This window comes from Leptodactylus fuscus, chromosome 2 (genome assembly GCF_031893055.1).
Source record: "Leptodactylus fuscus isolate aLepFus1 chromosome 2, aLepFus1.hap2, whole genome shotgun sequence".
Lineage (NCBI taxonomy): Eukaryota > Metazoa > Chordata > Amphibia > Anura > Leptodactylidae > Leptodactylus > Leptodactylus fuscus.
The window spans coordinates 242,946,917-242,973,682 of record NC_134266.1 but is presented as its reverse complement, the minus strand read 5'-3'; the positions used below and the strand labels follow the sequence as shown (position 1 = coordinate 242,973,682).

The 26,766-nt window shown below is 42.0% G+C and overlaps 1 protein-coding gene across 2 annotated transcripts in view; it reads left to right on the top strand.

Moving 5' to 3' along the window:
* ATP8A2 (ATPase phospholipid transporting 8A2) overlaps nucleotides 1-26,766 on the top strand; it is a 576,493-nt gene that overhangs the window by 508,358 nt on the left and 41,369 nt on the right. For both annotated transcript variants that reach the window (XM_075265950.1, XM_075265949.1), the window contains 2 exons: nucleotides 18,878-18,966; nucleotides 26,068-26,172. In XM_075265950.1, the coding sequence (XP_075122051.1) occupies nucleotides 18,878-18,966; nucleotides 26,068-26,172 (194 nt within the window). The remainder of the gene's footprint in view (nucleotides 1-18,877; nucleotides 18,967-26,067; nucleotides 26,173-26,766) is intronic.

The following is a 26,766-nucleotide window of genomic DNA, read 5'->3' as shown; positions in this document are numbered from 1 at the left end:
AGATTTCCAAAATATGCTTTTATTGAGGTTTTCTCAATACAGAGACAGGTATACGGCATCGTCTTTCAGGAGACTGCAGGATGTCATAGAGCGGCCATGTCAGCGCCATCCATTCAGTGTACTGGGAAAAATCGAGATATGGCGATTAGCATTTATTTATTTATTGAATTAAAAGTCATGATAAACTTGGCTACATCTGTACATATATAATTAAGTGCAATGCTGTAAGTATTACATCTGTATAACTAATTTATTTTATCTTTATGTTGAGTGCCTATAAAATAAAGTTAGCAGCCCTTTAATTCATCCTAAAAATGTGTTGTGCTATTCAGTGTCAGAACACAGGGTCCCCCAGCGATTAGGAGAACAGGGGACTGTAAGTCAGCCATGCCTCCTCCTTGTGAATAGGGCACCAGTAATATAATAATAATAATAAATTTTATTTATATAGCACCAACATATTGCGCAGCGCTGTACAATTTGTAGGGTTCAAATACAGACAGAAAGATGCATTACAAAAAAAGTCATTTCACACAATGGGACTGAGGGCCCTGCTCGCAAGAGCTTACAATCTATGAGGTAGAGGGGGTGACACAAGAGGTAGCAGGGGCGGCATTGCTTATGCAGAGGTCAGACAATTTTGTAATAGAGGTGACTGTCATTACACAAACTTAAAACTTTATGAGCCATCACTAGTGGTGTCCTGTAACATGTGGATGGAGCTTGGACAGATAAAGTTAGCCTGAAATGGCATCATATCATGTGGGGAAATGTGGGAGCGGGGACAGAGGAGGGTAAAATTTTGGAGATTCTAATTATAGTATGGAAGGGTTTACGTTAGAAATTGTGATAGGCTTGTCTGAAAAGATGCGTCTTTAGTTTGTGTTTGAAACTGTAGAAATTGGGAGTTAATCTGATTGTCCGGGGTAGAGCATTCCAGAGAAGTGGTGCAGCTCGGGAGAAGTCTTGTATACGAGCGTGGGAAGTTCTGATAATAGAGGATGTAAGTGTTCGGTCATTGAGTGAACGGAGAGCACAGGTTGGCAGTGCACTTATGTGGCCGGCGTTCCATTCACTGCAGTGGGGCACCCAGGACTGCCGTCATGGTAGCGCACTGGCACTTATCTAAACCTGTCCTGTGAATAAGCAATCTGTGCTTTGTAGCCGCTAAAAAATAAAGGGGTTGCAGTATACTTTCTAATATATATGCCAGTCCCCTATTGTGCCTATTCTGAGCTCTTCATGACATCCCTGTATCAGCCTGATACTCTGACTCTTCATCACATGACTAACCCTGCTCTGCTCCTACTGCTTGTACTTGGAGTAGAGCTGGGGCAGTCACGTGCTGAAGAGGTGGCGCATTAGGAAAGCAGGCTGAAATGGACGACTCATGGCAGTAATATAAACAGCTTGGAATCAACAAGACAGGAGATATAGGTATATTGACCCTCTGGCTCAGCATGTGCACCCCCTTGAAGTGTGGTTTTGTACAGGCATTCTTTTCTTCTTTACAAAAACTTTTCAAGCTGGGTCAAGTTGCATAAAGACTGTGAACGCTATTTTCATGTCCATTCACAGTTTTTCTATTGTGCCCTTGGGGACACCAATATTGCTTCTTTTATACCATTCTTGTGTAGCTATGCTTTATGTCTGAGATTTTTGGATAGGTTGAAAATACATCTTCTGGCATCTTATACTGTATGTACTACAGTTTACTCAGTGTGTCACCATATTACGACTTTGTATTCCAGATGATTTCCCCTGGAAGCATTGCTTCCATAATATCCCATATTGGGCTTCCCATATTCTGTTTGACTATGAATCTTACAGATAAAAACCTCTGTATGTCTGTGGAGGTAGAGGGGATATTATCACTCCTTAAGGAGAGAGCACCTTCAATAGGCGTATGGAGACTTACAAAAGCCGTTTTCGCTCCACTGAGGTATTATGGGAAAAATATGCAAATATGTTTTCCAAGATGTAAATAGGAAAACTTTGCCACTGTTTTCTGCCCTCTAGGGGTAGCCCCCTTAAACATCATGCATGACTTTTTCAACAAGCCTTAAAGCTATGATGCGAGGTTTATCCAAACAAGTAGATCTATTCCAAAAGGAACAGAATCCCACCTAGGGAAAACTGGTTTGGCAGAGTTGAGAGGCTTCTAGACCAGATTCTGGGGATATAGAGTATAGCCCAGGAAACTTATATGTGGTTCCATACATCTCCATAGGGTTGTGAGCATTGTCTGTGGTGTTGATCCTGATCTCAGCAATGTTCCCAACGTTGTTCCTGCCTTGCTGCTCAGATTGTCGGCCTGGTACTTGAAGCTCTACTTCTGGTTCTAACACAGTGGCGTAACTACCGCCATAGCAGCAGAGGCAGCTGCCACAGGGCACAGGACATTAGGGGCCTGGTGTCAGCCGCTACCGCTGCTATCATTGGGGGGGGGGGGTCTTTTCGGACCCCCAAGTATAATGATTGGCGGATCGGGAGAGGTAAGAAACATAAAAAACACTGTTACTTACCTCTCCACGATCCTGCCAGGCCTCCTTCCTAGTTGTCTGACTCTCTGACGTCACATGAACCCGGCCTGCGTCCCGCGTCATGTGACGTCCGACGTCATTGAAGAAGGACGGCAGCAGAGGCTGACAGCGTAGGAGCCTTGGAACAGGTAAGAAACAGTAGTTTTTTATGTTTTTATTCCCCCGGGTCTCTGATTATTATACTCTGGGGTCTGAAAAGACCCCAGAGTATAATGATTGTTTATGGGTGTCCACAGTGGGACATAATAGTGTGTGCAGGGGCCACTATGGGGGATAATACTGTGTGCAGGGGCCACTATGGGGGATAATACTGTGTGCAGGGGCCACTATGGGGGATAATACTGTGTGCAGGGGCCACTATGGGGGATAATACTCTGTGCAGGGGCCACTATGGGGGATAATATTGTGTGCAGGAGCCACCATGGGGGATAATACTGTGTGCAGGGGCCACTATGGGGGATAATACTGTGTGCAGGGGCCACTATGGGGGATAATACTGTGTGCAGGGGCCACTATGGGGGATAATACTGTGTGCAGGGGCCACTATGGGGGATAATAGTGTGTGCAGGGGCCACTATTGGGGATAATACTGTGTGCAGGGACCACTATTGGGGATAATACTGTGTGCAGGGGCCACTATGGGGGATAATACTGTGTGCAGGGGCCACTATGGGGGAGAATACTATGTGCAGGGGCCACTATGGAGGATAATACTGTGTGAAGGGGCCACTATGGGGCATAATAGAACGCGTAGGAATGCCTAGGAGGGGGTCGGTCGAGGTCTTCGGTGTCGGTCGGGGGGCCATGTCAAAAGTTCGCCACGGGGCCCCGCCATTCCTAGTTACGCCACTGTTCTAACATTTGGCTCCATTCATGACTACTGTCTAGTTTATACTGCCTTTGAGTTGACTTACTTTGAGACAGTATTTGACATACCTATTTCTCCTGAGAATTCACACCCACATGTCTAACAAGTTCAATAGTTTATCACAAACTGGATGCTCCAAGCTGCACCAAAGATATGCCTATTTTACGCCGGTGCTTAATGGTGACCACAATAGTAAATCTGAGCCCAATAATCTGCTTTCTGATACATGATTGTAACATTTCTATAATTCCAAAAACATACCCAGTCTAGCTGTGGTGTTCCTGGTCTTCACTATGTCCTAGAACCTTATAAAACTAAATGGGACTTTGAAACCCATTTGTCCAGTGAGCCTATCAGGAGACATTGTACATTTTTAAGGTTAAACCTTACAAGGAAGTCTATCTTTTATCAACCGTGGTCCAGGGAGAGTTGTAAAAGCTTTCCGGCCCAGACAAAAACTTTCCACCAAAGTCTCTGAAGGCACTAGATATATCTAACACGTCTTTCACCCCGGAGTTTATTGGCTAGTATGTAGCTAGCTTTGTTACCTCTATTATAGTAATTCACTCTCCTCCACTGATAGATCCATCTGGTGAGGTTTTTCGAGAGACAATTTAACTATTAGTACAAATTGTGCTGGCTTCAAGTTTCATTATTTATAGGAGTTCATGATATTGTGTTCTGATGGCTATTCCAGCAGTACGGAGCGTTTTGTAGGTTTTGCTTTAGTATGGTTTTATATTGTTCCAGCTGTAGATGTTGTTTTTGGTGGGAAATCTTGGAGATGCATGTGCAGATGATTAGACGTTCTTATTACTCCCACCATGTAGGTGTGGCGGATGTTAGACCGTCCGATAGCTAGAAGTGAAATCGCCAATATGTTCCTTTATTTACTTATCTAATTTCTGGAACATGTTTTGTTTATCAGGGCAGGAGATTGAATAGAACATTCCCAGCTTGGACCATAAACCATAAGGGTAAATTTACTTATCATGGACGTGCAGTACAATACATGTGAATGGGGGTTTCGAAATCCCATCCAGATGTAGTGGGAAATCTACATAGTCTGATATCATCTTCTGAACTTCTGTGGCGTGGCTATGCCCTTTTCCCCTATGTGGGGATAATCTCCTTGCCCCATATATTTGGATGCACTCTTCATAAACAAGAATGAGCCTCTCCTCTCCCTCTGTGGCAGCCATCACTCTCTTGCCACAGTATGTCCACGCTCCATTACCCAGGGCAGACCTCTCACCAGCACAGGCTGGAGCTTCTTATTACCTAGTAATTGTACTTTTCCAGTGGTACGCAGCACTGTATAGCATGGCGAAATTTTACATGACGTAACATCAGCACATGTACACAACAGTGGTATAACATTGGTAACCACTAGGTAGTATTTCCGACGCAACAGGGTCAATGGTAACCCATGAATATGTTGTCAATATGCACTTAAAATATTGTGCCGTTTGGCTTGTAAGAATGATGAGACAATCTACATGTCTGGTGAGTTCTTTAATTGTTCCGACTAGCCAAATGGCATAATATTGTTTGAGCCATTTTGAACTATAGAAGAGTAGACTCTAATAAAAGCGGCATAAGCAGCCTTATCCCCACGCAGCAAATCGTAGCCAAAATACGCTGCAGAAAAGAATGTCGTGGAAACGCATCAGTTTTTACACAGCATTTTTTACAGAGAGTCCATAGCGTTTCCTCTGCACACTCTTTGTCCCTACTACACCTATACAGAAAACTCCAGCGTTTACGTACATATAATTGACATGCTGCGATTTACAAACACAGAAGTGTTTTTGAAATCGCAGCATTTTTTGTTGCGGATTTTTTTCTGCAATGTGGTGATGGGATTAGCCAGAACCCCATCGACTTTGCAGATACTGTAAAATGCTGCATTTTGCAACATGAGACACCAATGCCGTTTTAGAAATCGCAACAAATTCACAACTCCGTGAACTTTCTGTTTAAAGCACTGCAGTAAGAACTGTGATGCATTGCTGCCGTGGTTTTTCCTGCAGCGCTTTTTTGCTTCGGGATGTCCCGTGGGAGCTTAGCCTAAAGGGGTGGCCCCTCACCTGTTGGGGCTTGCCACGCCGGAAGCCATGAAGCTCAATTGACCTCACATTCTCGGATAACCACATCAGGAACCATGAGGCTCCCCTGAGAACTGGGAACAATCATTGGCCCCAGTGTTCACCAGAGACGGACCAGTGACATCACTCACATACATGACCGATTCCTTAGCCGTGACCACTCAGCACTTGTGTGAGCCCCAGCACATGAGAGAAAAGGGAGCGGGACCAGATAGGTGACTATTAGAGATGAGCGAACACTGCCGCCGGCAAAGTGTACGTGCCAGGTGCTTCCATTCATTTCTATGGGTGCGTGCTGTTCGGATCAGCTGATCCGAACAGTGTTCGCTCATCTCTAGTGACTATGTCTTTTATTTTTTTTACACCCACCATGGCCGCCACTAAGTTTGCTCCAATCCTGGACAATCCTATCAGTTAGCGATCAGTTAGTTTGGGGTACCTACAGTCAGTGTAAAACCACATATATCACATTGTTATATCAAGTTGTACTAAACAGCAAACTCTGTCAACCCTGTCTAGAAAAGATGAAAATAAAAAGAATTTTGTGTAGAAAGGAAACAGCTTCAAGAAGCCGGTGAAAGACATTAAAATACTAGAGGGGGGGGTTGGGTTTTTTTTTTTTTTTTGGGGGGGGGGGTTATTAATGCATTAAACAAAATTGCATGGCATGTGCATTTATTTTAGTGCGATTATATACATTCTGGAGTTTAAAAGGAATTCTTGGTGTTGGCGGGATTCTAATGAGACAGGCAGCTGTCTCGCACTGTTGAAAGATATGTTGAAAGTGCCCAATCAAAGTCTCTATTCACATGCAATAAAGCAGCTCCCAGCCCGGCACCACAGATATGTCAGTGACTTGTAGGATTCTAATAAGAGAGCTGCTTCTATGGATTCCTATCTTCCACACTGACACCATGGAGAAAATAATAGACCCAGCACCAGCTGTCATATAAAGCCGAATAAATCGTGTCCTACATGCGAGAAATATTTTTATGTCTTTCTTTTGAAACCCATGAAAGAGGTTTGTATTGGCTTCTTGTAATAATTGCTCGCTCTTCTCTCCGTTCTATCGGTTTGCCTTAGCGGCGTATCAAAAATACACGAGAGGATCTTAAGTAGGAGCCATACTCCTTCACCTCATGCATACGAGATGGAAATCCTGACTTCTGCATTCCTGTGGATTATACTAATGGAGGTTGAACGAAGTATCAGAATATTCACTGGTTGTATGTGTTGCATGCTTTACTAGGTAACAACTTGATAGTGGCAATGCCAGACTTTACTTAAAGGGAATGTTCACACTTGGACACCATTTGCACAGATTCATTTCTTATGTATTTTCATTAAGGCCTGTGATTAAATTTTTTATATACAGAGCTTGAAATCCCCTACATAGACCTAGAGTTGAATAATAAACTTCCACTAGGGGACTCGCTGCATACTGTGATATAATTAAAGGGCCTATCCTTAGGCTCATGCATTGATCAGCTGCCAGCGCCCATACTATATGCAACACGGGGTTGGAAGTAGACAGCGCCAGTCCCTGTGTAGTGGCCATGCTGTGGTACTGCAGCTAAGCTCCCATTGAAGTCACCAAGAGCTGAAATGCAGCAACAACACGTGGCCGCTATACAGAGCATATTGGATAGGCCACAGAAACCTAAATTCTGAGAAACTTACCGATCCCCGCTCCTGCTCATGGCCGCTGGCACTTCCCCTTCTATGGAGGTGGCTGTGAACAGGAGCGGGTATCGGTAAGTAAATAGGGCCCGTTACCTGCTGGTACCCTGGTATCTATGCCCCTCTGTAACTCGCTATGAGGGTTTTCATCCTTAAACAGCTATCAGAGATGTTTCCATAGGAAAAATTAAGCATTGCGTATGGATCATAATACTCTATTCCCTAAGAATCCGTAACATCTTTATAATAGAGACTCAGACACCACAGCCCTGCTTGTAAGGGTTGGGAATCTTTAGGAAGACAGTTTGCTTCTTTGATCTTTTAGGGGTCATGAACACGGAGTAAAGCGGCGCTGATTCTGCCACGATAACTCATGGTAGAATCAGCGCTGATAAAAGACTCCCATTGAGTTCAATGGGTTCCGTCTTCTGCGCGGAACGCATTGTAATTAATCTGTTAAAAAGCCTCCCATTGATTTCAGTGTGTTCCACGTGGAAGACGGAACCCATTGAACTCAAAGGGAGTCTTATTTTATCAGCACTGATTCTCGTGGCAGAATCAGCGCCACTTTACTCCATGTGAATGACCCCTAGAGGACCCGCCACCTCTCCTATCTGTTTTAGTAAACATTACCATTTTTGTAAATTGTTCCATTGTGGCCATTGCTCTGCTATTTCTCCGAAAAATATGGAGATTGTCCCTATTCTCTCACCCTATGGTGGTAACACCTAGTTGTCAATTTATTCCTAAATGTCCAGGAGTCTTAGCAGAGTAATGGCACAGCGTACAATTATGACATAAGATGTATCAGCATTGTTATTTTACAGGGTATACGGTTATTTCCTAGAAGCTCAGTGCTGTGATACACTGTATCCTTTGTGCTCTGTATACTGCTTCCTGTCTTTCTAGATTATTATATTCCAGAATAAAAGAACCTGTACAGTTTCTTTATCACTTCTACTCATTATACAATACATTTCATGCCTGCATCCATTGGTGTAAAGAATCCCTCTGCCCCGACACATCTGCCCTGTCCTCCCTGCATTGAGTGTATGCGGATACATGCCAAGCAGTGCCTGCTTCATTCCAGACACACAGAGACCAAACACCACAATGAATCCGACCCCGACCGCACCTACTGTGTAGTAACCCATATCACTTATAAAGGATGAAATCCTATCTTCATTGTAATACAATGTAATGGTCCAATAGACTCCAGTTTCTCCTCCCTGGAAATAACCAGCAGGGCACTACGCCATTTGCTCCGACCCAGCAGTGATCTTGTTCAAATACCATATTCGGTCTCTGCACAAGGCAAAAGCTAAGGTCAGCCCTGCAGATTCTAGCCCTGTCTAGGCTGATACATTATACAAGGGGTTTAAGACATAAGCAGCCAGCACCTGTTATCACCCAAGACTAGGAGGGCAGCGCTGCAGCTGTTCCCCTCGGCTAACATGTGTTATTGAGGTTAGTGGAGCGCTTACTGGCAATGATTTCAGTGTCTAATTTCTTCATGTCCTGGGTATATAGACTATTAGTTCAGGACTCATGTAAACACCATGAAAGAATAGACTCAATAAGGTAAAGGCCTTATTCTTCTTACTTATATGGCGCCAACACATTCTGCAGCGTCGTACAGACATAGCTTTTATTCACTGTCCCATTATATACCTACCAACTTTCAAGGGACAAAATGTGCAGCAAGCAATGCCAGCCGCTAAAAATTTTGCCCCATCCACTTCCATTTTGACTCCACCCATTCCCATTTATTTCTCTATGTGCCAACGCACCGCACCCCTAGAGTCACCCTAATATGGTTTGGGTTACATTGTTGCGCTTTTTAAGCAGTGAGAAGGCTGCAGGGATCACCTAAACAGTGCAGACTCTTCGAACAGCCAATCGACTGGGGGTCCGTGTTGTTGGACCCATGCCGGTCTTTAATTTATGAATGATCTTTGGGATTGGTCATCTATCATATAGCCTAGAGATCCCCTTTAAGACTGGCCATACACTTTAGCCGTCAGATTGATGATGGGATTAGTGGGCAGTGAGTCCATGGCCAGTCATGCCAAACACTAGTATTTTTAGGCTTAGACCCATCCAAAAATATCCATCATGGCCGAACTGTTTTCGGTAGACTAAGTTCTGCTGTCTGCCAACTGCGAATGAAATGTAAACTACATGTACATATATATATTCGCAGCATCTACATGCCCTATAGCCAGCAGATTTTCTAGTGAAATAAAATATAGGCCATTTTGGTTGACAAAGAGCTGGTTTCTGGCATACATTATAATACATTTGCCAGCTCAGAGACGCCACCCCATCTCCTGTCAAGTACCACTCACTTCTAAAGCTGTTTCTCAAAAAAATAGAAAGTGAGATGTAAAATAAAAAAAGCCACAAATTGTTGTGCAAAATGTGTTACTTTTTTATACCAGTTTGCCATAGACAGATTCATAAATTCTCACCATTGAGCTTTCTATGTAAAACATGTACTTACTGGGTGGGCTATTCAGCTCTGGCTAAGTCTTGGTTTTGGAGTCCCATCTGTTCAGATGTCCCTTATATAATACACTGTCTACCAATAAGTATGTGGACCCCTGTGGTAGAATAGAAAAACATTTATTCATATTCAATAGTTGGTAGATCCCAGCAGATGCTTCCTTACGGATGGGATTGGTACACAATACTCCCGGATGCATGGTGAAACTCCTGGTGTATGAGCCATCGGTTGGGTGCAGTTTCTCTGGCCAGCACCCGTCGGTCTCTAGTATCTCCCAGTTTCGGGGGTCTACCGACTCGGGGCACACTCTGACAATCATCCTTCACCTTCCACTTCATAGTTTGGGGGATATTGTCACTCCTTAGGGAGAGACCACCATATAGGTGTGTGGAGACTTGTTAAGCCTTTAGCACTCCACTTTGCAAGGAACTATGGGAAGAATATGCAAATCTGCCTTCCATGATGTAATTAGGAAGACAGTTGCTGCCTCATTGTTGCAAACCAATAGAGGGCGCTCACTGGAATGTGCAAGCCCGTCTTAAGACAGGATTCCAGTGAAACAACCCAATAATGGCTGCTCCCTTCCACTTCATAATCACATAGGCCACTGTTGATTTTGGGTAATTCAGTTCACAGCTATGTCCCTTAAGGAGCGACAATTTCTGTGGTACCCGACAATTACCCCTTTCTTGAAATCGGACAACTCTGCACTTCGTGGTATTTTGCATGCAACTAATGCCAATGTACTAATGCCAATGCACTAATGCCAATGCTGTTTCCTGTTTAATAGCGGAAGGCGTGATGTACATCACGACTGCAGATATCTTCATTTGCATGGGTGTCCAAATACTTATTGGTAGACACTCTCTGCCCCAGGAAGTGGTGATGATGGATTCATTAAACAAGTTCAAAGAGGGCCTGGATGCCTTTCTTGAAAATAAAAATATTACAGGTTATGGACTCTAGATTTTAAGGACACATTGATCCAGGGTTTTTATACTGACTGCCAGATTGAAGTCAGGAACGAATTTTTTCCCCCTGAAATGGGGCACTTGGCATGAGCCTCATGGGGTTTTTTTGCCTTCCCCTTGATCAACACTGTAGGAATTGTAGGGTTATAGGTTAGACTTCATGGACCGATGTCTTCATCCAACCTCATCTACTATGTAACTAGGTGACAGTGTATATTAATTTGGATTTTTTGAAATCAGAAAACTACACAAAATATCAAAATGAGTTTCTGAACTAAGAATGGAGAGACACCCCTAACTAAATGGGGCCATAGCTAACAACTTAGCCAAGTGAACTGTGATAAACACAAATGGATCCTAAGGGGGTTCAACGGATCGCCATTATAATGTCCTTCATTTTGCCGGACAAAATAGTCCTGCTCATAGGATTAATGTAAACTATGTAGACTATGTGAACATAGTCTAATGGGTTATTCCCATCTCAGCCCTGTATTCACCTCCCTGGGGTAGTCCAGAATTACGCTGTTTCCATAGCTCCCATAGAGGTAAATAGGATTTACGGAAACAGCGCAGCACAGTGAGCTCTTCTGTTTTTGTAACTCAGGAAGATAAGGAATCAGCATAGTTTCCAAAGCTGTTTACCTCACTAGGAAAGAGCTTAGAACAGCCGCATGGTTGGGGGAAGGACTCACTAATATCCTTCTTGGCATGAATATTAGCTATCTTTCCGGTCCTCTATGCTGATCATTTCAAAGAATGGTGTTCCAGCTAATACATGGATTGGTAAAATGCACCAATGCCCATGCTCTTCCAGCACATAAAGGTGAATCCTGAACAGGAGGCTCAATAATATGTGCTTTATACAAGACAACCCCTTTATATACAATGCATGTCTCAGGGATCTGTAGACTGGAGCATTACGATCCATCGCTGCAGCTGTCAATCACTTTTTAATTGGTGGCACTTACATACCTGATAAACAGGTGCCAGATTTGTAAAGTTTTGGAATCTCAATTTTCTGTCCCAAGATTTTAGCTGACATTACAGGGGGTCTGACAGGCACCTTGTCATGTTTATTCATCTGTGCCAGCACAGACAACAGTTGTCCCGGTTTACACTAGAACAGATGTCAGCTGGACAGAGCCTATCTCAACCCGGCCTGTGACATTTGGAATATATGGAGCTACCTTTTGCTCAAGTATGGGGGGTGATATTTGTGTGGCAAGGATTTATGGTGTTTTTCTAAACAAACAATGTGCCATATTCCCAAAAATGTGTTGTCTCCTGCAATGGGGGCCGTATAACATTGTCCTGCCTGAACATACTGTCTCTACAGGAAAAAATAAGCAGCTGGTAGTAAAGAATGCGTAACACCATGAATGTCATATGTCAATGTCACAAAGATGCTGTAAATCAAAGTGCTGAAAAGTAGCATAGTGCATAGTGTCAGCCAACTGGAGCCGGCCCTGACTGCCAGCACGCGGCTGCTATGCCTTCTGATGTATGAGGGGTTGTCAGTATAAAGGGTACACCCAGTTTTAACACCAAGGGGTTAAACGCTTCGAATAGTTGATGCGTTTAACCCCTTGGCGTTCGGCCGATTACACGTATACCTATGCGGGCGAGGTATTCGATTGAATTCTACTCGCTCATCACTAGAAGTGACCCATATTTGTGTTGTCCATGAGCCAGGCACTCCCGACTAACAAAATAACAAGTACCAGGCCCCATGGCCTATCCTTTATTAGCTGACAATGTCGAGGGCGAGTCCATAGACTTCAGTGGAAATATAAATGGGTACACCAAGTCCTTAGTGAACAGACTGTAAGTGGGGGCCTTGTTATAGGCCGAAGAACTTAAGGTTTCATCTCTGCGGCTCAAAAACAGAAACTGTAATGTTCCCGAATGTAGAAAATGAGAACAAGACATGTACATTAGATGTGAGAACTTCACTTGTAACACCTCCAGGCACTCGGTTTCAGGAAAGTAAAGTTTTAAAATAGTAGTGGTTGTAAAGTGCTTGTTTCCTCAGATCAGACACTAAAATGGCTGCCTAGGGAAAACTCCATAAAGTTACCAGCATGATACCACATCCTATCCAAACATAGCAGTGCAGCGTGTGCTACATAGATCCACGGGGAAGTGTATATAGAGAGATTTACCTCAGTATGGGGGATAGATAGATAAATATGGGCTAGATAGATGGATAGATAGACAGACAGATAGACAGACAGATAGATATTAGATAGATAGATAGATAGATAGATATTAGATAGATAGATAGATAGATAGATAGATAGATAGATAGATAGATAGATAGGAGATAGATAGATATTAGATATATAGATAGTTGTTAGATAGATATGAGATAGATAAATAGATAGATAGATATGAGAGAGATAGATATGAGATACAGTCCTATGAAAAAGTTTGGGCACCCCTATTAATCTTAATCATTTTTAGTTCTAAATATTTTGGTATTTGCAACAGCCATTTCAGTTTGATATATCTAATAACTGATGGACACAGTAATATTTCAGGATTGAAATGAGGTTTATTGTACTAACAGAAAATGTGCAATATGCATTAAACCAAAATTTGACCGGTGCAAAAGTATGGGCACCTCAACAGAAAAGTGACATTAATATTTAGTAGATCCTCCTTTTGCAAAGATAACAGCCTCTAGTCGCTTCCTGTAGCTCTTAATCAGTTCCTGGATCCTGGATAAAGGTATTTTGGACAAACAATTCAAGTTCAGTTAAGTTAGATGGTCGCCGAGCATGGACAGCCCGCTTCAAATCATCCCACAGATGTTCAATGATATTCAGGTCTGGGGACTGGGATGGCCATTCCAGAACATTGTAATTGTTCCTGTGCATGAATGCCTGAGGATTTGGAGCGGTGTTTTGGATCATTGTCTTGCTGAAATATCCATCCCCGGCGTAACTTCAACTTCGTCACTGATTCTTGAACATTATTCTCAAGAATCTGCTGATACTGAGTGGAATCCATGCGACCCTCAACTTTAACAAGATTCCCGATGCCGGCATTGGCCACACAGCCCCAAAGCATGATGGAACCTCCACCAAATTTTACAGTGGGTAGCAAGTGTTTTTCTTGGAATGCTGTTTCTTTTTGGACGCCATGCATAACGCCTTTTTTTATAACCAAACAACTCAATTTTTGTTTCCAAAATGAAGCTGCCTTGTCCAAATGTGCTTTTTCATACCTCAGGCAACTCTATTTGTGGCGTACGTGCAGAAACGGCTTCTTTCTCATGACTCTCCCATACAGCTTCTATTTGTGCAAAGTGCGCTGTATAGTTGACCAATGCACAGTGACACCATCTGCAGCAAGATGATGCTGCAGCTCTTTGGAGGTGGTCTGTGGATTGTCCTTGACTGTTCTCACCATTCTTCTTCTCTGCCTTTCTGATATTTTTCTTGGCCTGCCACTTCTGGGCTTAACAAGAACTGTCCCTGTGGTCTTCCATTTCCTTACTATGTTCCTCACAGTGGAAACTGACAGGTTAAATCTCTGAGACAACGTTTTGTATCCTTCCCCTGAACAACTATGTTGAACAATCTTTGTTTTCAGATCATTTGAGAGCGGGCTGTCCATGTTCGGCGACCATCAAACTTAACTGAACTTGAATTGTTTTGTAGAAAGAAATGGTCCAAAATACCTTCATCCAGGATCCAGGAACTGATTAAAAGCTACAGGAAGCGACTAGAGGCCGTTATCTTTGCAAAAGGAGGATGTACTAAATATTAATGTCACTTTTTTGTTGAGGTGCCCATATTTTTGCACCGGTCAAATTTTGGTTTAATGCATATTGCGCATTTTCTGTTAGTACAATAAACCTCATTTCAATCCTGAAATATTACTGTGTCCATCAGTTATTAGATATATCAAACTGAAATGGCTGTTGCAAATACCAAAATATTTAGAACTAAAAATGATTAAGATTAATAGGGGTGCCCAAACTTTTTCATAGGACTGTATATAGATAGATAGTTATTAGATAGATAGATAGATAGATAGATAGATAGATAGATAGATATGAGAGAAAGAGATAGATAGATAGATAGATAGATAGATAGATAGATAGATAGGAGGGAGATAGACAGATAGATAGGAGATAGATAGATAGAATAAACAGATAGGCAGCGCTCCAATATAGTGAAAAAAAATTACTGTGGGATCATTCCAATTTGGAAATGGAATAAACCCACAGTAATTTCTTTCACAGTATTGGAGTGCTGCCTATCTGTTTATTGTGGTTATGTGGGATTTCTTGGACTGGCACCCATCCTTTTAAAGCATATTCACGTGGTGCTGCTCTAGACCTATTTAGACTTGGATAGGAAAAGAAAAAAGAGATAAATGTATATTAGATAGATAGATAGATAGATAGATAGATAGATAGACAGACAGATGATAGATAGATAGATAGATAGATAGATAGATAGATAGATAGATATTAGATAGATAGATATTAGATAGATAGATAGATAGATAGATAGACAGACAGATGATAGATAGATAGATAGATAGATAGATAGATAGATAGATAGATAGGAGATAAATAGATAGATAGAAAGATAGATAGATGGATGACAGTAACTGGATAGTCACTTAGATACTTATTGTATAGAAAGAGTAATCCTGAGCAGCATATGTGAAACAAAACACAACACTGGGTGCAAATCCAATTTTTTACTTTGGAGTTCTGACAAAAAATTATGATATGAAATAGAGAGAGATCAATCTGTAGACACAAATGCAAAAATTACAGCAACACTAAATGGGTAGATATGAGTAGATGGGGATACAAATATTACAATAGATAGATAGATAGATAGATAGATAGATAGATAGATAGATAGATAGTACACGGAGAGTTACATATCTATGAGATGGATATTTAGTAGGGATATTGTAAATGATTCCATACAATACTCCATAGACCTGTATTTGTAAAGCTGGATTTGGTGGCTTTTATGTCAGATGCTTAACAATCGGCACACACATCACACTGCCTGTCCCGTAGCCGGAGAACATGTTAGGTATGTTCTGTTTTATGAATGTCATTTTTCTCCGATTCCCCCCTGAGTATCTTTAAGATAGGATCCCATTAACTGTTATTGCATGGAGTTCACCATATCCGCTGACTCGCAGGTGTATAAGGCTATTAAAAGTATAATAGACCCTTTGAAGGATGTTGAAAAAAGTTACACAAATAAACTCTTTCTGTGTGTGCCAAAACCTCTGTTCAGTATTCCCTGGAGATCTTCTGCGCCTTTTGTGCCTGAGTTTGATAGGACCCAAAGAGGATAAAAGCCAGACGGTGCAGAACTTAATATTTAAAGCAGATTTCCCTTCCAGTAACATAAAGCCATCAATACACAGTTAAGCAGTTTAACAGTGGATATTCTTGTGTGTTGGGTCACAGAACTGTTTTCCAACGCCGCCGCCGTGTTTTAAAGGCAGTCAACCATCAGAGGAGACAGGAATTCCTACAACACAGCATGGCTCAGTGACTCTGCACAGGACCAGAAAGCCTTACACCTAGGAGACACCTTTTACATTGCAGCCCAGGTTAAAGCAGCGGCTGAAAGTCATCTCCGCCTGACAAGTCTCTGACAGCACTTGTGAAATTAGTTGGTGGTCCCAATTTATAAAGCAAGGCGCAGTACATTAGTGTTCATCATTAAATGGGTGCCAGACTATTGACAAGCTGATAGGAGATAAGAGCAGGCAAAGCAGAACATTGGTTTACAGGAATTCAGGGAGTCTTTATTCCAGCCGCAGCCGCCTTGTCATGTTGGGTGACATCTAATGGAGTCATTCCTTTACTGGAAGCTTAAAGGGAATATGTCGCCAGAACATTAAAACATAAAATCAGGTTTCTTTTTAATTGTTTTTTTTTTTTTTTAATCCTATAAGACCTGCAGTTCTGACTCTGGCCACCAAGACAAATAATATGCTGCAACTTCCTGTTTTTTTGTAGATTTCTTTGCAGCAGTAGCTCACGTATCAGCACACTGATGATCACAGCTCTCATGTATATAGGACACAGAATCCACCTACTGCAATAGAGGATTTCATTGCTTATTTACTCTCTGTGTAATGCTCAGGTCACAGGGCAAACTGGAAAACTCACCCATAGATGTCTGTAGGATATGTTTCAGGCCCATGGTCAATCTCAGGAAGTCATAAATCATTTTACGCTTAGTGGCAAGAGCTGGAATTGCCAAATTTTTAGGATTTTTTGAAATATATAAAATATGTATAAGAAATAACATGAGAATTAAAAACATTGCAAAAAAATATTTAAAAATATGTTTCATGTAGAAAGATGATTTAAACAATATGTCAAAGGGATTGTAACAGGTCTGTCTCTTGTTCGCCCCCTATTCGCAACCCCTCTTAGTTAGATCTAGTTTACGCTTGCTCATTCAGAACGTAAAACTGGTTCAGAGTGAGCGGCGTAAAAAACAGATCCCATTGACTTCAATGGGTGCCGGCATACGCGCGCTCCCCATTGAAATCAATGGGAGGCTTTTTTACCTACTGCTTTCAATGTGATACGCGCAGGACGAGCCTGCTGCAAAACCAGCATTGATTTGCCGAATGCTATAGCATTCGGCAAATCAACGCTGACAAAGTGAAGCCCTCTAATGCAGCACTGCCAATAAACCAAGTATGCATGTGTATGCTGGGAAGTTGCAGACGGTAGGTGTTGACAACAATTGGGGGTGCAGGGGAACCTTTAGTACAGTGCAGTTTCTGAAGTGTATTCTAAATGTGAGTTCATTTAATAAAAAAAAAAAGTCTAAAAAATAAGACACATTTCCATGTTACCCTGAAGCTAAAATAAATCTCTTCCAGTCTATGGCAATATTCCTAATTCCACAACTAGGAAACTGGACAATCCAAAATCAACCCGGGAGCGGCCTGTTTATTTTCTGTACGTAGGGGAATTAAACAGAACGGCCCTTCTGAGATTTCAGCTGACAGAGCAGCAAAAATTTTACAACCATCTTGTCACTTTGACAACAGCCAAAGGATTTAGCACCTAACAACTGATAAATGACTGTGTGACCACCTGCCCTTTGTCATCCCTGAGCTGCTAAGTATGAGTCAATTACTGCACCCCTGCCCATAAATAAACCTGCCTATGTTGTGGCTATGCACCCCCTGACTGCATCAGCACTAATGGAGCTTACAAACACCTCCAGAGCTGGAAAGGACTGTATGCTACAAAACATTCATTGTTCTAGAAGGTGCAGGCTACATCCTCCACGAAGAACACTTATGTGCAGGGATCATGAACTTGTACAAGGTAGATAAAGCAGATACTTAGGAAACTCACATTAGCTTTGTATCTGCCAACTCCTCGATTTTGATGATTTCAGTCGACTACCTAAAGTATATGGGGGTTACTGACTCTTCCCTGATGGCAGCCATCAGGAGAGGTAAGGATCGAGCAGCAGAAACCTGGCAGAGGTTTCCTCTTCTCTGCCACTTCATTACACATGTACCAGCGTGCATGCGCATAGGGGTGACAATGGGGATAGCTACCTTATGTTTATAGCTAGGTTCAAGGGAATGTGTCAGAAAATGACATATTCTTTTAAATCAAGTTTCTATGCAAAACTTATTTTTTTAAGATTTTTTACAATTTTTCATGTCACTATATAAAAAACAAAACTATTATGCAATTTTCATTCTGACTACTAAGCCAAATAATAGGCTGACATCTGCCAATTCTGTGGGGGTCCTCTTTGCAGCAGTCACCTCATTTACATCACCCGTCATTGCATTCACTACTGACAATAGATGTCACAGCTTATCTACTCTCCCATCCTGGACAGAGCATGTCTAGAAAACTGTTCCAAGTGGCAGTTCGGGGTTATTATCTAGAGCAGAGAGTGAAGTCCAAGCAGGAGAAGACACAACCCTAAAGCCCTTTTCTGCTAATTTTCATAAGACTAAACACTGGTTTTCATGAAGATGGAGCTGCAATGCTCCGATACTGACTCCTTGTTACCTGCGTATAGTCCCATACAAGCCCTGTGCGCTCCATTGCACCTCCTTGGAACACTTCCTGTCATTATATTTTGGCTAATATACCTGTAGGCTATGTTGTTGTCTCATTTCCAGTTATTGTCTTCATATCTGCCCCTTTATTCCAGGCAGGGATGGTGCTGAGGTGCGGATACTTCTGGCTTGGATTACTGCTGGTCCCTGCGGCCTGCCTCATACGAGACGTGGTGTGGAGAGCGTAAGTCACTTTAATATCATAACACCCTTAAAAAAAATTGTAAATTGTTTTTAAATTTACATGAAGTTTTTTTTTTTTTTTTTTTGTCTGGAAATTGGGTAGGCTGTTTTTGCTCTCTGCTGCTACTCCCTTGCCCCTCTCACAGCATATAGCCTCACAAACAAATAGGGAACAAAACTGCAGCTGCATCTCCCTCACCCCCTCTATTCTGTATTTTATTCACTGTATAACTTTTGATGGGTTTTATGGATACTGAAGAAGTTTCTGAACATTTCTACAGCCAGGGAATGAAAATCCTGACTACATACATTTTAGCCCTCATGTGAGCACCCTATGAAGGGTCTTATAGCACCCACATTGTGTGTCATTCAGCTTTATAAAAACAGGTATAGCAACCAAACAAGTAGAAGATATAACAAATAAAACTACTGAAAACATCATATAGGACTGAATCAATGTTTTATCTTCATGCTAAATCATTTAGGATCAGTTTTAGGATTTTTTAGCGATCCACTCTGACCTGATATTATAGGTCTTACCATAGTGTGGGGTGCACACATTTTATAGCTAATAGATGGGATAGCCTAGAGTAAAACTGGCCACACACATAAGATGGCTGTCAACCAAATTTTTGGGGGACTGATAGATATGTTTTCCAGTCTTCCCATATTTATATGCATACTCGGCTTGGCCAAGTGTGTTTGTATTCTGAACTGGCAAAGAGGGGGTTGCCATGCTGGATACCTCTTGTCTGCCCGAGAGCAAACGTGAAAATCGAAGTGATCTTTATTACCCCCAACATTTTCCTTTGATAGAGAGACAAAAAGCCCCCATGCAAAAGAGATAGTCAACTGATCCTTCCAAAATCGGTATGTTCAGCCGACAATCATCTGATGTGTATGACCCGCTAAAATCTCTCCTGATCTGCTATTACGGTATGTGATATAATACTCCACTAAGTGTTCACATTGTTCACCCAGAAATATATTGCAGCTTCCATGAGTTGTCAGGTTCCATCAAATGATACCGTGCACGTAGTGGAAGATTGTAATGGAAAGTAGATATTATAATAATAATAATAAATTTTATTTATATAGCGCCAACATATTCCGCAGCGCTGTACAATTTGTAGGGTTCAAATACAGACAGAAAGATACATTACAAAGAAATAGTCACTACACACAATGGACTGAGGGCCCTGCTCGCAAGAGCTTACAATCTATGAGGTAGAGGGGGTGACACAAGATATTACATCTCCTCATACGTTCCGGTACCTGCTGATGCCATGTTCTATGTATTTGTTAATTTATCTGAACCCAACGCACTAAGTGACTGTTCCTACAAGCAGATCGCTCGCAGGCACAGCGGAGAAGTCAGCACAAGTGTCAGCCCATTAAACTGTGCAGATGCTAGCAGAGAGTTGAAGGGCACATCTGTTCATACAAATATTTGCCTACTCCAAAGCCCGACTGATCACTAAACAACCGTCTCTTTGCTCCTTGTAGATACCGGGCGGGAAACACTTACTTTGTGCCAAGGCAAAACAGTATTATCAGGAAGCATAATCCGGGTTCACATGGTACCGAATCGCAGCTCAAAAATGCTGCGGAAAAAAACGCATATTTTATTTTCTGCAGCGTTTTTCATTGAGTTTTTTTTTCTATTGCGATTTTCCCTGCTTTATTTTTCCCCTATTTGTAATGAGTGGATGAAATTAATCAGAATTTCTTTTACTTAGCCAGTACTGTATTTTACGCAGTGTTTCCGCAATGTTGGACTGGGGCCCCACGTTGAGAAAATGCCACTATTTGGGCAAGGCTAGGATAGGATTCTGCCTAATTCCATCTACACATTGCCAAAAAAAATCTGCAAAGGAAATCAAAGCATGTCAATTAGGCTAAGGCCCCACTGGGTGGAAATGCAGCAAAAAAAAAACCGCAGAGAAAACGCTGCGTTTTCTGTTGAAGAAAAAACGCGCATGTACATGCGTTTTTCATCGCGTTTTTCAATTTTGTGCCGTGGAAATTCATGAGTTTTCTGTTCAGTTTTTCATTGTGTTTTTTCTTGAGTTTCTCATGTGCAATAAAGTTAATTGAAAGGCTATGTTGAAAATCCTAAGTAATTTTGGTCCTCTGCTGCCGGAAACGCCGCAATTTGGCCGCGGTAGAAACGCCACTGGAAAAATTGCGGCGTATTACAGTTCTTGCAAAGTGGATGAGATTCATGCGAATCCTATGCCCACTTTGCATATAAAACCGCAGCGCGGACATGCTGCGATTTACAAAACCAGCATGTCAATTATATCTATGGAAACGCTGGCGGCTTTCTCGTAGATATAATAGTAACAGAAAGTCCGCAGAGGAAAACTCTGTAAACTTTCTGTTCAAAGCGCTGTGGGAAGAAGCGCAATGTGTTCCCGCCGTGTTTTTTTCCCGCAACGCTTTAGCAGTGTGTATTGTCCCGTGGGGCCTTAGCCTAACACAGTTTTAGTGTGGGTTTCCTCCGGGTTCTCCGGTTTCCTCCCACAATCCAAAAACTTACTGATATTGATAGAGAATGTAGATTGTGAGCCCTATATGGGACAGTGATTGACAACACCGGTAAAGCGCTGCGGAATATGATGGCGCTATATAAGTGAGCAGGATTTTTTTTTAAAATAACAATTGTGCAAAAGTAGAATACATAAAACTATATAAATGTATTATTTTCATACTAGTAATGCACAAAGTAAAGTTATCATCATTTATAGGATAACCGATGATACAGTCGCAGATACAAGTTCTGTTCTGTTCTCCCCATTAGCCACTATATTATTGCATGGCCTATAAAACACAGCTGGAGCCCCTCTAAAACTAAATCCAGGACCCCTCCTTAAACCAAAGAACAAATTGTATTAATATATTAACCACAAATAAACATTCTGCAATAAATTGTATATTTGCCCCGTTTCCATGACATTTTAAAGGAAACATTTTCCATGTGCGAGGCGTCAAATATTTATACATCTGCAAGAAATATTCATCGAAACAATGTAATAGAATTTGGAACCAATGGAGTCCTCCAGCCGAGGCGTACAGCGGCGACTTGTCATAGCTTAGTCTAGCGCCGTCAGGATAAATTCCCTTTTAAGTAAGGTTTCCATAACACTTCCCAACTAATTGATGTAACAAGCTTACCCCGACCATTAGACAACAAAGCCGATTGTGATGGATTTGCTCAATATCTTCTAGGCTCGGCTAGGAAGTTCTCCACAAATCACCGGTTGCACACAGCAGGATTAGGAGGTTGTCAGGGGAACAATAACATAACTCGGCCCGGGTGACCCCAAACACTTCTGTTACCCCTGCCTGAGTGCTAGCGTCTGTGCATTGCCATAATCCGAGGGAGGATAAACATCCAGCGTAGTGGGGGGTTCTTATCTACACAGTACATTAGCTGAGCAGGGGGATTGTGCCATGATTTATAAACCATCCTGGGGTGTACAAGCTGGGATTCATGTCAGGAGCAGAAATATGGAGACAGAAGGAAACTAGCTTCTAGTCCTAATCTACGTCTGTGACAGGGATGAGTCAAATATTCGCAGCTTGAATGTTTGCAATGTTCACGGTTTTTCTAATATTGCTCTAAAACTTTTGACTTAATTCCTTTGCACACAGCCAAATGACAATTTTCTTTCCGACCAGACATCACCCCTTGAGAAGGTAAAAGTGACAACTGCTTTTATTGCCGTATTAAAGGGATTTTCTGGCCTTGGGTTAAAAGGCTTACAGGGAATTTTGTAAGATTTAAAGAGATTGTCCCACTATGGACACAGAATAAGGGATAAGCGTCTGATCACTGGGACCAATCCGAAACGCTGGTACCTGCAAGGATACCCTTTACTTGTGTCGGACCCAGTGATCAAACACTTATCCTCAGTCCTGTGAGACAATTCCTTTAAATCTTGCAAAAACCTCTTTTTTTCAACTGGAAATCCCATCGCTGGCTCCTCTGCCCATATAGCAGAATGGATCCTCAGTATAAGAGGAAGAATCAGCGGTCTGGAAGAGAGTCCTATAGGAAACCCATATAATCAGGGACACCCCGCTACCTGGGCCAGGGTTACCTCATCTTGACAGGTGTTGTCAGTAGAACACAGAAGACGCCTGAGGAAACCAAACCTAAGGCTTGGTTCACATCTGCGTTTGGTATTCCGTTTGGGGAGTCCGCATGGGGACCCCTCCCAAATGGAATACCGAACTCATTGGCAAACGGTGAGTTTATGAAAGCACATGGACCCCATAGACTATAATGGGGTCTGTGTGCTTTTTGTGCGGAGACAACACAAGTCATGCAGACAGGAAAGTAGTTCATGAAGTACTTTTCTCTCTGCATGATTTGTGTGGAAAACACACAGACACCATTATAGTCTATGGGGTCCATGTGCTTTCATAAGCTCACCGCTTGCCAATGCGTTCGGTATTCTGTTCAGGGGGTCCCCATGCGAACTCCCCGAACAGAATATCGAACGCAGATGTGAACCAGGCCTAAGGCCAGGTCCCCACAATTTAGCGAATCCCAGCTACACATTTCAGAAACATGCGCACAGCGTAAATGCTGTGATTTCCAAAAACATGGCAGTTTTGGAAACCGCAGCATGTCAATCATACCTATAAGGAAACCACTGGCGATTGCATAGGTATAATTGAAGCAGAAAGTCCTGCAGGTTTTTTCTGCAGTGCTGTGGCCCACTAAAAATTTTCCATTCGTATCCTAAAAATTAAAATCCCTCCACAAAACACAAGTCTAGTACAGGTGGGTCTATTTAATTAGTTATAGGTCTTAGAAAGGCTGATTAAAAAAAAATTAAGAAAATAATCTGACGCCAGTATAGGCCATGTCTGTAAGGACAAATTATATCTGTGCCCTGTATGAATATACCGTATAGGGAACATTTAACCGTAAGGATAATGGATATGTGACAGTTCTCATCTGTCTCTTTTTCTACATTTTGCCACTTTTATATTTTCATACGAATAAGTGACATGTTCTAGTTGTGTTCTCCCCGTTGCGCACACCCGTTGCTGCTGTCATATTCTTATAATGTCTTTGTTAGATTTGTTAGATTTGCCCTGGCGGTGCACAGATACATTGTTGCTCTAGTCGCCATATGTACTCATTTGTGGCATTCCATAACTATCTGCTATGTGGCCTCCTGAGCTTATTTCGGGACACCCCGGTGGAGGGTGATTGTTCTATTATCTGATTAGCTCCTTTTTTGTGATTTGACATCCCTGGTGCCTGTCTGAATAAACAAATCTGGGGCATGCTCCACTTCAATTCACATGTTATGACATTATGGAGAGCGTTCCAAGGCACAATTACACCTCCTGCTTCTGGCAGCGCTCCTGTAGAATTTCTCACTGTCAATAATTGAAGAGAATGTCATTCCCTGAAGATGGGCTCCTTGTTTGTGAAGTGATGCTTTTTGTATCTCTCAGTGTTCACAGTCTCAATTATTTTATTTCTGTCTTTTCCATGTCTTTTTTTTGACTTTTCAATTCCGGACGGTTTTTCTGGTTACAATATTTTTGTGTTATTTTATGCTGTCGTGCACAAGTAAAGTCAACTATGTTAAGGCTTGTCATTTGCATGGGGGAAAAAAAACTTCACCTTAAAGGTTATCACTGGGGAGAACTTCTGAAGTACAGATATGGGAACTTAAGACCTGGGCCATAGTATGTCTATGACTAATGTCTTCTCAATAGGTGGTCATTCAGTTAACTAAAGTTGTTAAGGTGGTGGGTCAACCGCTATCCCTTGCAGTTCTGGTTGGCCAACTTCTATTCCTTCTGGTCCTGGTCAGCAGACCACTATTCCTTCCGGTCCTGGTCAGCCAACCGCTATTCCTTCTGGTCCTGGTCGACTTTTCTTCCAGTCCTACTTGGTCAACCACTGTTCCTTCCAGTCCTCATATACGCATACACACTGGGTTTGACCAATCATGTATGTGTTCTAAAGGGTAGTAAATATGACATGGCCATTCCTTCTTTTTCTCCAACAATCAGGATACTCCCATACACATTTGCTCACTGACTGGTCCCACTGAATTCATGGGTTGGACCAACATTCATCTAATGTTCTGTACATGGCTGGTTTAACAGTTACCTAAAGTTGGCTATAAACATGTTGGCCATCTCTCCCACCTTTCCACAGCCGAATTTGTATGTTTATCTTATTGGAGAGAAGCTTGTTAAAGGGGTTATGCCACAAAATTTCCTTATCCTCTATCCATAGAACCATAGTTGATTGGTATAGGTCTGGTCACTAAGACCCTCACTGATCCTGAGAATGGGGGTGTTTTTCCCCCTACTGTGAATTCACTGCCACTGCCAAACTGTATTAACAACAGGGATGGTGGGGGTAAAAACACCCCTGTTTACAAGACTGGTGGAGATTTCAGTGCTCAGACCTCCACCGATCATTTAGTTATCCTTTATCCTATTTATAAAGGAGAAAAACTTTTCATGAATTAGCCCCTTTAAGGGAACATTGGATCACATATTCTAACATCCATCATATCTGATCCTACTTTCCTCTGTCATCATTGGATAATTGGGCGCAGGGCTGTAGCTATAGGGGATGCAGTGGTAGTAGTCTCACTCAGGCCCTTGTGTCTGAAAGGGACCAAAGCCATCCATGTCATTGTACCATTATGACTGCTACATAGTATACCTTTAGTTAGCTGATCCCATTAAATCAGGGTGGAATTGGACATTTTGTATCTGATCTGTTCCAAGTTATTTTCATATTGTGCTCCTGAACATCTGGATCTCTGAACCTTCTGTCCTCCTAGAGGAGCAGGAACTCACACGTCGCAGTAGTGAATACTTTACGATTACATGAATATAAGGATAAGGACACACATTTAGGTTTTATTGATGACGTTTTTGAAGCCAAAATCAGGAGTGGATTGAAAAATAAGGAGGAGAATACATTTATAGGTTGTCACCCACACCTAGTTTTGGCTTCCAAAGCTGCACCAAAAAAACCTGACTGTATCCCTACCCTAAAAAATTCTGAAAGATAAATATCTTTGTTGTTTCTGCTTTATTTTTGCAGAGCCAAACACTCTTACAATAAAACGCTATTAGAACAAGTCCAGGAGATAGAGACGAGGTCCAGGGAGATGAGCAAAACTGCGCTACGTGATTCCAATGGAAAAAGGTAATGTCGTTGTATTTCCATTCTATGTGATTTCTCTAAGTATGAGCAACAGTGCAGTAAAATGAGGCCTCAAAGAGAAGGTTCTCCAGGTTTGTAAATAAACTGTTTAATAAAGTGAGGACATGTTCAATGCTCAATCTTCTTCTTCTACGTAAGCCCTAAGTACCTCCTCCTAGACATGGTCTATGTCTTGCATTGATGTCTTGCTGTTTGCAGGAACTATATAAGCCTGACTAGCAATATCTTAACAAGCAACAGTGATAAAATACTTCCCCTGTAAATCCCCCACGCCCTGGTGCTCCTTTGTTCTGAAGTTATGATGTCACTTCCACTTGACTGATACAGCTCATCACCATACATGGCAGTATTACTATTGAGGCCAGGGATTAGCTGCAGCAGTTGCATGCATCATTGCTGCAGCAAAGACCAGTGGTGACCATCAAAGCAATGACCCTATTTTCAATATGGTAGGCCCATCTCATTCATGGATGTCTTATGTATTACTACATGTATGGTTAGCCAAAACTCTCCATAACTCCTAAGGGTATATGAAGTCAGACCCAGCTATAAAAAGTCATAATAAGACAACCCCTT